The sequence below is a fragment of the Helicoverpa armigera genome, chromosome 15, assembly GCF_030705265.1.
Source record: "Helicoverpa armigera isolate CAAS_96S chromosome 15, ASM3070526v1, whole genome shotgun sequence".
In the NCBI taxonomy this organism is placed as follows: domain Eukaryota; kingdom Metazoa; phylum Arthropoda; class Insecta; order Lepidoptera; family Noctuidae; genus Helicoverpa; species Helicoverpa armigera.
The window spans coordinates 2,881,958-2,895,679 of NC_087134.1; the positions used below are offsets into that span (position 1 = coordinate 2,881,958).

General features: G+C 39.9%; 4 protein-coding genes across 4 annotated transcripts; 3 read left to right on the forward strand and 1 right to left on the reverse strand.

Moving 5' to 3' along the window:
* The first annotated feature begins 1,801 nt into the window (after nucleotides 1-1,801).
* On the forward strand, nucleotides 1,802-2,908 carry LOC110371248 (centromere protein X). Its single transcript, XM_021327405.3, has 3 exons — nucleotides 1,802-1,990; nucleotides 2,210-2,404; nucleotides 2,688-2,908. Exons 1-3 carry the CDS (start codon nucleotides 1,907-1,909, stop codon nucleotides 2,703-2,705), a joined length of 297 nt encoding a protein of 98 aa, XP_021183080.1. The 5' UTR covers nucleotides 1,802-1,906; the 3' UTR covers nucleotides 2,706-2,908.
* Nucleotides 2,909-3,091: 183 nt separating this feature from the next.
* Nucleotides 3,092-4,396, reverse strand: LOC110371233 (uncharacterized). The gene is made up of 3 exons (XM_064038251.1): nucleotides 4,201-4,396; nucleotides 3,740-3,991; nucleotides 3,092-3,454 (listed from the first exon to the last, which is right to left on the reverse strand). The coding sequence occupies exons 1-3, from the start codon at nucleotides 4,261-4,263 to the stop codon at nucleotides 3,092-3,094; spliced, it is 678 nt and encodes a 225-aa protein (XP_063894321.1). The 5' UTR covers nucleotides 4,264-4,396.
* Nucleotides 4,397-4,711: 315 nt separating this feature from the next.
* LOC110371275 (proton-coupled amino acid transporter-like protein CG1139) lies at nucleotides 4,712-9,773 on the forward strand. The gene is made up of 9 exons (XM_021327435.3): nucleotides 4,712-5,117; nucleotides 5,250-5,516; nucleotides 5,944-6,094; nucleotides 7,870-7,991; nucleotides 8,346-8,430; nucleotides 8,583-8,694; nucleotides 8,840-8,988; nucleotides 9,252-9,427; nucleotides 9,578-9,773. The coding sequence occupies exons 1-9, from the start codon at nucleotides 5,104-5,106 to the stop codon at nucleotides 9,771-9,773; spliced, it is 1,272 nt and encodes a 423-aa protein (XP_021183110.3). The 5' UTR covers nucleotides 4,712-5,103.
* A 1,013-nt stretch (nucleotides 9,774-10,786) lies between these two features.
* Nucleotides 10,787-12,885, forward strand: LOC110371271 (probable beta-hexosaminidase fdl). The gene is made up of 2 exons (XM_021327431.3): nucleotides 10,787-10,963; nucleotides 11,059-12,885. Exons 1-2 carry the CDS (start codon nucleotides 10,845-10,847, stop codon nucleotides 12,743-12,745), a joined length of 1,806 nt encoding a protein of 601 aa, XP_021183106.3. The 5' UTR covers nucleotides 10,787-10,844; the 3' UTR covers nucleotides 12,746-12,885.
* Nucleotides 12,886-13,722: the final 837 nt, after the last annotated feature.

Here is a 13,722-nt window from a genome sequence, read left to right on the forward strand (position 1 = left end):
TCGGATCCTCAGGGAGGAAGGTTCGAGATTCTGTAATAGGCAGCGTAAGGGCAAGAAATCATTTCGGAAGAGACATTAGGGCTTATGAAGAAACTACGTAAAAACCCGCCTGTCACTTCGTCAGTTAAGCGGGCTCTAAACCAAGAGATCAACAAGCACGTACCTACGACGCGACCTCCGGTGCTCTAATACTCTTGACATTGAAAGAGCAATTGAGCTGAATTGGGGGTCAAAGGTGTTCGTACAATCTCTTGGAAGAAGCCATTTGACGAAGCTGACCACAACAAGTGGAGAAGTCATTTCTTCGGTGCCGGCAGTCCTTTCGGAAGTGCAAAACTTCTATGGCCAGTTATACGCATGGCATGCATCTCGACCTGATCCCGGAAATGAGGATTCTAGAGCCACACCGAAGACCTGCCAGAAGTCAGCAGTGGTGAAATCGAGATCGCTCTGAGACAGCTCAAAAATGGAAAAGCCCCTGGCGAGGATGGCATTACAACAGAGCTATTAAAAGCAGGAGGAAACACCTTACTGGGGGAGCTCCAGAAGCTTTTCAACGATGTCCTGTTTGAAGGGAGAATTACAGAGAGAGTAGGGCTGTTGTCGTCCTGTTCTTCAACTTCGACTGTGTCTAGCATTTGTGGACTATGAGAAGGCCTTTGACTCGGTTGAAGTCTGCTCTGTTCTGGTGTCCCTGCAGCGTTGCCAAGTAGATTGGCGATACATCCTAGTGATGAGATGTCTCTACTACTGACTAACAAAACAATAACATCGTTTGGCTCGCTCGACCGATTAAGAAATCAGTTGTAAGAAAGGTGGAGTTATGCTGGAGATAAAAGTTGGCGCTTAACACACAAGTGTGAAGTGTGAGAATAATATTACCAGTACATACATCTTACGAGTACTTACGTAGTTATTTATCTTATTTAATATAACTTCCTGCTACTTATTACAACAAACCCCTATAATTAAAATTATAAAAAGATGTAATACCGTAATCACGGTATTGGCTCGTCAATACCGGTATTGAAAAAAGACCAAAATATATCCGTGATCACGGTATTACGGGATCCCGTAATACCGGTATTGAAAGCCCTAGTTGTAACCATCCTTGGTTGCTATCTTCTGTGTACTGTGGATCGTTCAAGCGCAAATATATGATTAGCATGACTTGACGGCCTGCATCATCGCCATTCTTCGACGAACGCAAAGGGTGATGGCCGTCAGTCGTCCGCGGGTATCGCAGGATTTCTAACGAAGTGGTTCGCGTCCTGGCCGAATCCTCGCCCTAGGTTTCAAAGGAGAAAGTACTCGCGACTCGCGACCCTGTATCGTTAGCGTGAAGAAAAGCGGACAGGGGGCTCGAAACCGGTGTAATGGCAGACTGCTGCGTCGAGCTACATTTGAGCTTTTAGAAAGTGTAGGGAATTCTGGTGTTTGTGTTGTCAAGCAATATATCGACTCCACGTTGTGCAAAATTTGGAGGTGTATTTTTGGACTTTTTATTTGGTGCGACTTTTGGAGTTGATTGTTCCCGACTCTAGCAAATATGTGGGTATGTAAAAATTTTCATGTTTTCGTCTTTGAGTATCATCGCTGAAACAATTTTCGAACGAAAATCTTTAAAGAAAGGAAGAATTTTCTGAACAGATTTTATTATGTCAAATATTAGGTTGCGTTCCAAGCTTCTGCTCCGAATGTGGTGCATGATTTTTGCTTTCTTTCTGACTCACACTCACTGAAACCTAATCAACAATGGAATTTGTTCAACCTTACGTTATGCTAAAGTTGTAAACTGACGACAACTAGAACATTACAAGGCTGGGTCAATTATTTCACATTGAGTGAAGTTGGGGTTTATTTATTTATCAATATTCAAAAAATTACAAGTGAAACTACCAAAACAATGGCTCGTAATAGCAACGAAAATGATGAAGACAATATTGACCCAGCATCCGTCACTTCCAATGTGAAGAACACTCTTAAACAGGTAAATTTATTACGCATTTTATATATTCAGCTTTTTCTCTTTAAATTAAATTACGATGGAATTGAAATTAGATTTTTGTAACGCAATTAAGAGATCTCAGTAAATTTAATCTTGAATGCTATAAATTGTCATCCATCTAATGTAGCTATGAACTTAACGACATTACATTAATAATTAAAAATATGCGGAAATAATAAAGCTTCCTACATTAATTTGTAGGAAGTAATCAAAGAGCTTCTGAACGGATCATTCCAAGACAATAAGACAAAGCTGGGCAATGACGCACTGTCGCTGGTCGTGGAGGTGGCCAAATGCCTGGTGACGGAGACCTGTCTGCGCGCCTCCAGCCACGCGCTGCGCGAGAGCTGCGACCGCGTCGATATCGAACATATTGAGAAGTGCCTGCCGCAGTTGGTAAGTTTATGACCCACTAAAGTTAAGGTAAGGTTCGGTTATTGGAACTATTTTTGTTCCTAAATTTTAAACGCAGAAAGAAGCCCCTTTTTAATTACAAAAAGTTGTGGGTGCTCTGCTCATAAATGCAAACATTAACTTTTATTTAAAGCATATTTGATTTTTCTGGACCTTGCTTTCACTCGTGCGGCTGAGTAGTCAACATCAGCATTGATAGTTTGCTATGAAGAAGAATAGAACAAAGGACCTGTCTGTACAATCTTTTCAATGTTTTTATTTTCAGATGCTGGACTTTCCTTAAAACAATAACACAGTTGGAACCCTGTTATTTTATGAAGATCTTGTACCTTGAAACTCATAGAGGAAATTATTTTAAAAATTGCTATGCCGAAAGCAGCTTTGCCCATTCCTACCTCCCTAAGTATTAGCTTCATGCATTTCTTATTAAAAAGACTATATTTTTATAATTTTCATTAATAAAAGTGTTCTATATGGAATATATAATTAAGCCATATTGAGTCTTCACACTTTTGGAATATACATAATGTCTAGTCTTCATTGGAATAACTAGTTTATTTATATGTAGATACAGTACACAAATAAATAAAATTGCAGGGTCTGTTTAGTGTCACATAAGAAGTTTGTTTACTGATATTTAAGATTAAAACAAGAATTAATTGACAATAACTACATACCCACTAAATCCTTCTTATCCTCAGAGAGTTTCTCTGCAATATTTTCAGCAATAGCTTCTGTAGTATCATCAGCTTTCACTACCAGGTCTCCGAGGATCCGAGGCTTCAGCTTGTCATCTCTCTGGTGACTATTGACTCTCTTACCCAACCTTAACTTTACATTAGAGCGGTCTGCATTCTTCCTTTTGTTGGATACCCGTTCACTGTCATCGTAATCATCATTTGAGGTGAAAACTTTCTTAGATATATAGTTATCATCTAATCTATACTTAATAGTATAATCATAAGACTCAACGCCATATCTGCTCTTCTTTGATACATCACAACTGACCATGTCCTCTGTTAGTAGGTCCTCCTGAAATATAACAATAATTTCCATTTAATTTCTAGAAAATTTTCAATAAGTTTCAAGGTAGGTAAGTAACATGAAAAACTAAATAACTGAAAATTATGTATCTTATTAAAAGAGGCTTCATTTCCATTAGACATAGGTATTTCCATTTTACTGTTTGCATACATTTGTGTAGGTATTTGCACATTTGTTTATACAATATTTTTTAATCAATTAATGGCTTAAATGGGCCTTCTCTATTTTCTATCTGCATTGTATAAGGAGGAATGTAACCCTGAATTAGTTTACCTGTAAAGCCTTGCACCAAATGTTGTACTTGTCCTTCTTGTCGGGCTGCGGCACCGGACGGCGCGGGCGCAGCTTGGTGCGCTTGGCGCGCCGCCGCGGCTCGTCGTCCGACTCCGAGCCCGAGGACTCCTGCGCTGACGCCTCGTCGCTCTGCTCGTCCTGTATCTGCATGTGCACCAGCGACGGCGGGTTGAACGCCTCCGGCCGCGCCAGGGGAATATACGTGCCCTCTTCTACATCCGAATCTTCCAACTGCAACGCAATAGAATCACTCACTAACGTGTACGCCCTAAAACGTCATACGATATTTTCTCGAAATCGCTGCTTTACAGATCCATTTTCATGACTACAGGTCCTTGAACAAACTTAAGGTAAAAGATATCGTAGCAATCGCAAGACATCTTAGGAAAAATGCTATGTAATTACATCGAAAAATTATCAAAGTAAAAGTTCATTCTAACCTCCCCGTCTTCCCGTTCGAGGGAGACTTCAACATCCAGCTCGCCTTCAGTCGTTGACATCATAATCAAGACTTACAATTAAAGATGTGAAATAAAAGATCATGAAAGGATTAAATTGTAATACAGCAATTCCTCCCAATATCAATCTCCATTGGCTGCTGTCATTTTCAATAATAGACAAGATAGAGCGGTCTGGCTGCACTAGCTGTCAACAATAGCTTATTTGTGAAGTAAGTTTTGTTTAAAAGTTTAATTACTTTGTTCTTTAGCTCACCTCATTTTTACAGTAATGTAATTCAAAAGTTATTTTTATAAACGGAACATTATCTATATAGTATATGAAAGTTATTTTACATCAATGTAATTCGATATTTTATGCACATCAAAAAAAATCCACGAGATTAAAACAATAATGTTATATTTTATCCCAAGCTCCCTTTGATTACGCTTGCAGTTGCATTCTTTGGCGACAGCGCGCGTAAATTAAAAATATTATAAATATCTCGAGAATAATCGATCGATACCTTCTAATTTCGAAATGGATTCATTAGGACGGGTGGTTTTATAAAAGCAGTATTTGATTTGTATGGCTGTGTTGATGGGCCCCTATACTAAATATTCTCAGTTCTAAGAAAAATTGAATGGACCAAAAACTTATCGGTTCCAAGTCGATCCCTTTTTTGTCGCCAAATGTTACAAGTTCGTTGACACAGCAAATTTTTCATGATAGATGTCATAAAGACTGAAGAGTCAAGTAAATAAATGTCAGGAACTTCAATGATCACTGCTCACTATTTACTATTATTGTAATTCGTTTTTCTAATAAACTATTTACAATTATTTTTTAAATCCTCGCCAGACTTGGTTGTTTTGAATACTCTTTTATTGTATTTTGGATAAATCATGAGAAAGTCATCGTGAGTACGACCGTGGAATTTTCATTGTCTAGTCGCCATTCATTTCCGCTCCCCGGTTTAAGTTTCCATGATGTGATTTCTGTATTAGGTACCTATGGTGTTTAGGTACATATGGCTGCCTATACTTTTCAGACTCGCACAGGATACATCAAGTCGTAGATTGCCCGGTCAAGAAGCTCGTAGATTATCTGGGCAAGAAGCCCGTAGACTATCTGGGCAAGAAGCTCGTAGATTGTCTGGGCAAGCAGCTCATAGACTATCCGGTCAAGAATCTCGCCGATTATCCGGTGATGAACCTTTGTCAACGATAGACTTTAGAAGAACTCGATTACCTTCAATGAGACCTGATTTAGACGACTATGATCCTCGAGACCATAGGAAACCTGTCCATAAAATAAAGTACGTAGATTTAAAGAAGGGACTAAACTTCTTACTTGGTCAATGGTATTTCACGGGGTGTTCTAAGGTAAGGCAGCTAGCTGAGGATAGATGGAATACCGCTCCACAGATTTTAGATTTCTATGGATCCTACTGTTAATGTATTAGGCCACCCAAGAAACCCCGAAAAACCGGACATCCAAGTAGCTCTCAAGTAGTCACTTGGATTTTGGCCAAACGGATTGCCCTTTGTATAGTCTGCAACAACGAATTCATAGTATACCTTCTACCTAAACGAGAAGATTAGATGAACCAGAAGATTTACTCGTATGATTCTTGAAGTTGAAACTTTGCGATGGGGCACACGTTTGCAGGGACTTTAAGTCAATGTCTTATAGTCCTACAGTACCCACCTCCTTATAATGATTATAGTTATGAACTTTTGCAGGGTTTGGATGGCTTACTCCAATTTATTTCGAGCAACGACTGGCGTAGGCATGCTGGCGATGCCGTTTATTATAAGTACCACCGGGATATTATTAGGACCCATCTTGTGTTTACTGACTGGAATACTGATGATTCACGCACATTCTTTGCTAGTATGTTATGTTTCAAGTAAGCATTACAATCTTGTATGATTTGAAGTTGGTCGTTGGATTTGGGTTTGAGAATCTACCAGTGGCGTAGCTTGCCTTGTCGGGGCCCCGTATAAAAAATTGTTTGGAGGCCCTTATATGGCACTTTTTTTATAACCTCTTCCCTTTTCTGTTAACTTTTTCTTTTCTCAGCGCCGCTGGGATAATCTATTTTCCTTTCACTCATTTAATGCACATTTATATAAAGCGCGTAAATAAACAGTGCACTGCACTCCGTGCGGTGGCGGCGTAGCATCGGGTGGCACCCGCGGCGGACTAACTATTGAGCACCCAATAATCATGGATTAAAATTGTAAATAAAAGTACTTAAAAATCGTGTAGAAATCATTCGTGGTGGTTTTTGCTAGGTTTAATTTAACGTAAAGAAACCGGTAACGGGTCATTGCAAACTTATAAAGAGCTATTTTTGAAATTTGGGATATAAAAAACCCAAACATGTTTTATAAAAACCGGCCAAGTGCGAGTCGGACTCGCGCATGAAGGGTTCCGTAGGTACCATTATTTATAAAACGGACAAAAAAATCATGCTTGTTGTATGGGAGCCCCCCAAAATATTTATTTAATTATAGTTTTCAGTATTTGTTTTTATAGCGGCAACAGAAATACATCATCTGTGAAAATATCAGCTCTCTAACTATACCCTAAAAATCAGTGTGAAATTTTTAAGTTTTGAGAAAAAAATAATTTAATAAAATATTCCATAAATAGTCCCATGAACGATGTTTTCGTAACAGCGCCTAAACAATCTTTAAAACATTTTTTTCATATGAAGGTGTGAAAAAAAGAAATTAGAGAGTATGCCATATTATTTTTAACATTTTTATATTTTTTTTGAGATTCGTCACATTGTTATAGGATGTGGGGCTATTTTGTATGGATTGCGATCCGTCTTCTTTGAATAGCATGCAGTGACTGGTAGTGAACCTAGGCTTTGCAGATTAGAATGGCACCCTCAGTGACTTGTCCCTTCTGCCATGATGGCACGTCTCGGGGGATGCCATGATGGCACCCCCCGAGACGTGGTACCAGTGGCGGACCGCCCTCTCCCCCCCTCCCTTATGCTGCTACTAACTCCGTGGTTTAATATCCAATGTAAAGTACAACAACGTACACGTAAATCGCGATATCGATGAAGGATTCCCCGCTGAGTTGAAGATGAAGTAAGTAAAACGGGGAAGTCCCGTAGCCCGCCATAACGATGTAGTGTTGTTAACTTTTGAACGCACGCTTAAGGCGGGGAAAAAAAAAGAATTGCTTTTCAGAATTTTGATATTTGTAAAATAAAATAAATTAGGAAGTTTTTATTTTTTGTCCTTACACACTTTTGGGGCCCCCGTGGCCCGGGGGCCCCGTATAATTGATACGGCAGATACGGCGGTAGCTACGCCCCTGGAATCTACACGGTTGCTAGTTATCGAGATCAATGGCTTGGTCTAAGTGACGTAGAATCACGTTAACTAATATATACTATAATATGTGGATTATGGGCTGAAGATAAGAGCCTGTATGTAGCCCCAGACCGTTGTGAACTTGAGCAAAATTAAGGTGCATCCACCCACCCTACAGCGCGTATAATATGACCGTTGACGACCTTTACCTACACTCTCGACAAACATTTCTCAATCGATTCAGCTGTTTTACCGCGAAAGCGTAACAAATTAGGTCTCATTCATTGTTCATTGGTACCTATAGTTAAAGAGTTAAGAATGGTTTTTCAGCTAGACACCCTGTATGAGGTGGCCCGGCAGCTGAAGATGCCTTACATATCGTATCGGTATGCATTCCGTCTAGCCCTGCTGCATGGGCCGCCTATATTTCATGGCATAGCAAACTACGGACCGTGAGTATACCCTAATTACTAATTATAAATGCAAAAGCAGGATTGCTAGATTGTCTTGTTTCACTAAAGATGTAAAAAATCGTCAAATGATGTTTGCTTATGATCCAAAAAGACTCAAATGATTCAAAATAGAATGGTCTGCCTGTCGCGCTTTCATCCCAAAACTATTGAACCGATTTAAACGTTTGCTTAACAGATAATCTTCTAGAGAAAACATAGGCTACTTTTTACGTGGTTAACAGGGCAGACGACCCTTGACGGCAGGGAACATCAAGTTCATAATATCTGAGGAATCATTTAAAACCAAAATAATTTGCTTTTCTGTAAAAATATCACATGGGCCATTTCTTTCAGGATCATCATAGCAACGTGTTTGTTTGTTAGCCAGCTCGGGATATGCAGTGTGATCGTTATTTTTACAACAGATTGTCTGCGAGATGTTAGTTCTCTTTCATTTATATTTTTTTTTGAGATTTTACCCAATTTCTTACTTATATTTCAATTTCATAGTAGGTATCTACAGCGCCATAACAACCACCAAATCCTACTTCGCCAATCTTGCCATACCTACCTACTTACTTTGTATTTCAGCTTATGGATTGGCAGGCCAGTCAGACGGCACTCATTTCTTTAATCTTTCCATATTTTGTAATGGAATTCTTTATGAGAAATTTCACTATCGTCAGCTACGTGGCCGTGATAGGTAAGGGTCATATTTTAGAAGAAAATAAAATTTTTTGCAATAGTAAAAACATTTTCAAAACGTGGCCTACGTGGCTCAAGTCTGTAGAAACGAGTAGGCAAGTATTATATTCTACGGGAGAAATACAAATGTTTGTTATTTTCAGGTACCATCCTTAATCTTTTGGGGATTGCGTTGGTTTTCGAGCAACTTATTGAAGATGCACAAGGAGAAACGATACGATTCTCTGCGATGTTAAACTATGTACTATTTAGTTTTGGTGTTATGCAGTTTAATTTGTGTGCTATTGGCGTGGTAAGACAATAATGATCACTAACCATTTTATTTTCTATACCAAATGAATCTAAGCTAAACTATAAACTGAGTGGGTGGGTTTATCTAATTAATCTTATGCATTACTGGACCTGAAAAAATGTTTCTGCTAGACTTTATTGAGAAAGGCTTTTATCCGTTTTTTTTTGTGGCCTATCCGGGTGTGGGAAGCTGTCCCCTCAGAATACGGGTGAAACTGCGAAGAAGAGGTTATACTGGAAACATTTGACGAATTTTAATTTCAGGTAATGGCAGTGGATAAGCATTTAGAGAACCCAAGAGTCATGCGAGCTAGATTCGGCGTCATCAACGTCGGTATTATGATCCCAACTATTATCACATTGATATTTGGAACGGTGGGCTACTGGGGTTTTGGAACTATGGAAGAAAATATACTAAGATGTTTGCCTTTTCAAGAACGGTTAGTACCTGTGTAAAATCTATCAAGCGTTCTATCTACGGCACAGAAAAATATCACTAACTGAGCGGGTTTTGACACTCGTTACACGTCCAGTTTGGTTTGGTTTGGGGGGCAGGTCGGTTATATAAAAGTTATACGGCTTAATTACAGAACATCTTTGGCTACGGTCTGCATTTACATGCTGGCAATGATATTGACATACCCTCTGCAGTCAGCTCCCGCCATCCACGCGATCCTTGAAGTGGTTAAGTACTACGAAAAACCAGGGTGGCCACAGCCATCCGAAGACACGCTTTTTGCTATTGAAAATATCAGCAAGCCTATATTCGTCGTATTATCATGTTAGTGAATATATTTTTTACCCTTACTTTTTTTGCAACAGGTACCCTATTATAAGATTATGAAATTCATGCTTCGCCGCTTTTGTGAGGGGGATGGGGCACATCCATTTATTTGCATAAAAGTAGGCAGATACTATATCTATAGCTGCTGCTCCACGCGGTCCTTGTAACTCTTCCCATGCCTTGATAAAATACGCTCCCATAGGCATTTATTTATCATCATATGTCTATTCCAACCATGATGGGGTCAGTGTTTTACATGGAGCAAATGCCTATGTGACTTCCATTTTTTTTAACGTGCTTTCTGATACACGGGTGAACCGCGCCAAGTGTTGCCTAACCGTAAAAATCTGGTCGAGCCGTTCGAATTTTGAGCCATGAGCTCAAGGGCTCCACGAAGGTTCAATCACTACTAAACGTACTTACCTACTTACTTTTTATTTCAGTTCTGATTTGCTACATTGTACCGTTCCAAGCACCATTCCTCGCTTTTGTTGGTAATCTCTGTGCGTCGATGTTGGCCCTGGTATTCCCGGCCGTGATGGACCTCTGCCTTAGGTACCCCCACTATTACGGCAAACATAATCTCCACCTTTTCAAAGATATGGCCATGATATTCGTGGGCATAGCATCAATATTGTTTGGATGTATTTTTACTACTGAACTCATCAACATACGACTTAAGACAAAATATTCACCAAACAGCTATGGATTCTTTTGATTAGTATCGTTATTTAGAAATAAAGATTTATTATTTACTTTTCTTCTGTTATTTTATTTCTCATTTATTGACAAATATAGAAAACGGTGGTTAAAGTCGCAGAGACGAAAACCTTGCAATACGCTCACCGTACCAAGGAGTACCTACAGCCTTTTCTGGATCAGTTCGTAAAAGTAGGTTGGATAAGAAAGTTCTTATGTGACCCCGCTTAGAAGTTTCTATGGAAGATAGTTTTTTCTGCGAACAATATTTACAACGCCAACTGCCAACGTTAAGAATGTCAACCAGACAGTCAAAAGGAGGGAATGAGGCAATAGTTGAATAATTTTGGAGAGAATGTACATGTACTTGTTTCATGGATTATTTCATAGAAACTCTTAAATTAAGAAGTCAAATTCTATCAAGTAATATACTGTTGCTCTTATGTATCTTAGCTCTTAAAATCAACTTTTGCCAAACAACCCTGTCTTTTAGGTAAGCCACTTCGATAATGTTATTGTTCAATCCTCCACAGCTTGTGTTTATTTAGAGATTTTGAGAGATACGAAATAATGTATTTGTCTACACAGAAACACGTTACCGCTATGGAACTGGGAGTGCATAAACGAAAAATGTTTGCCAGTCAAAACAGCGCATGTGTCGAAGCTACAGTCACTGGAAACGTGCAACATGCTGTGCTCATCGATGCAGATTTGGCCTCAGCCGACCGGCTCAGTTAGCTTGTCCACCACTGCAGTGCCGGTGCGGTCAGACATGTTCCAGCTGGAAATGGTCCAGGCTCCGTCTAGAATAGTACATGAACATATTCAAGATGCGTTTGGTTTGCTACGCGATGATTTACGGCGACTAGAGCATGGCGCACGAGGTTTCGAAGAGTGGCGAAGTGTATCAGTGCGCATCGTCGTCAATGCTAGTGACGATCCACGAATGCAAATCAATACTGACGAAAGTTATAGTTTGTCGCTTCGACCCTTGGAAGGGACCGGTGTCGCACTTATGGCCGACATTGCCGCACCTACATTCTGTGGCGCTAGGCACGCGATGGAAACACTCTTGCAACTAGTGTGGCTGGATCCTTATTTGGGGTCCCTCTTAATGTTAGAGGCAGCTAGGATAGATGATGCACCCAGGTTTAGTTATCGAGGTTTACTTGTGGATACAGCGCGCAATTTCTTTCCTATTACAGAACTAATGATGAATATAGATGCGATGGCAGCATCCAAATTGAATACATTTCATTGGCATATCAGCGATTCACAAGCATTTCCACTCCATACGAACAGCATTCCAGAATTGGCAAACTATGGTGCACACACTCCTGGTGACGTGTATACTCCTGACGACGTCCGAACAGTCGTGCGCAGAGCACGGTTACGAGGAATCCGAGTGTTGTTAGAAATAGACGCGCCCGCTCACGTCGGCCATGCTTGGAGTTGGGGACCTGCTGCAGGCCTTGGAGACCTGGTATTCTGTCTCGAAGCAGAGCATTGGAGTCAATATTGCAACGAGCCACCCTGTGGACAGTTAAATCCACAAAATAATCGTGTGTACGACGTATTCGAACGGCTTTTCATCGAGACCCTTCAATTGACTGGATGCGAAGACATGATTCATCTTGGTGGTAGCGAAATATCCGAGCGATGTTGGGAAGAACAATTTCGTCAGGCCAACAATGACACCATGGATCTCTGGCTACACTTTACGAGATCAATTTTGAAGCGTCTCGAACAAAGGACCGGACAATTACCAAACCTAACAATTTTTTGGATGTCTCGTCTCAGTGAACGGTTTAAAGGTGAACTAAGAGAATACATTCAGCACATAGGCCTTCAAGTTCGAAATTCTGCATGGACTCAAACTTATGTCAGTGGCATTCGGACGATTTTATCTCATGAGAATGCTTGGGACCTAAACACTGGACATGGATCGTGGTATGAAGAGAATAGTGGTGCACCTTATAATTCGTGGCAACGAGTGTACGAGCATCGTCCTTGGGTCAAACACACCACTGCTATCGTGGAAGGTGGCGAGGCTACGGTGTGGTCGTCAGTGCTGAGTGAGGGGGGCTTGGTACAGCGCGCATGGCCGCGGGCGGCGGCGCTGGCGGAGCGCCTGTGGACCGACCGGCCGGAGGGGGCGACGCGCCCCGTGCATCAGCGTCTCGATGTCCACCGATCTCGATTGGTCGCACGTGGAATCCAAGCTTCCCCTATATGGTCAATGTGGTGCACACAAAATACATATTCCTGTAGCTAACTTCCATACAATATTTGTTCATAATACACGATACTTACCTACTAATCAAAAGTGTCAAAAGGTAGGAATACCTACTTTGGAACGGGAACTCATGGAATTAAGGATTGTAGCGCTCTTGACGGAATTCGTGAAAAATATTAAATGACTAATCAGAATTTATGTATGCTACCTTTCATAAGAATATGTGGGCCAGAGCATCAGAGAGATCTACAGTAAAAACGGAAGCAAGTAGTTAAATATTTTGAATGGCCATGCAATTTTGGTAACTATGATCTGAAAAAGTGAAGCGTCGGTACACTTACACTCTTGGACTGGTATTGACACAAAACTTTATATTGATATTGATTTTTTACAGTATATCCATAATTATTATACGTATTAAATATTGTATTTGTTATTATAGTTTTTTGTAGCAAATGAATTCTTAGGTGCAATCACCTTTTCATAAAATATCAAAAAACATCGATCATATCGATAAAAACACCCAATGGCTCAGCACAACCCTAACAATTGGGAAACGGAAAACGCTTACCAAAACGAAAATTTCCGTTTCCGACAACGTTCTGAAACTAAACATGGCAACCAGAGACATACAAGAGACATACAAGTAGATTATAGTGTTATTAATATTATAAGAAACAAAAAAAATTGTTAAAGTATTTAGTTACCTGTAAACAAAAAATCCTTTTGAATAATTCATGAGTTAAATTATAATAGGTTTGAAAAAACATTTTTTTTTTTTTTAACAAAAGGCTGAACCCTGTTTCCGAACATATCACGTTCGGATACGTTTCCCAAAAGATGTGGAAACTACATGTGGAAAGCATAGAGCATGCATTTATCACAAGGTGGCAGGCAGTTAATTCTTCATTTAATGCTCTTAAAAGTTATCTGCCTGTGATTCGATTACTACTTTGGTTACAGATTTTTTTTTTTCAGGATATCATGAATTTATTATTTGAAGAGGATTTGAGACT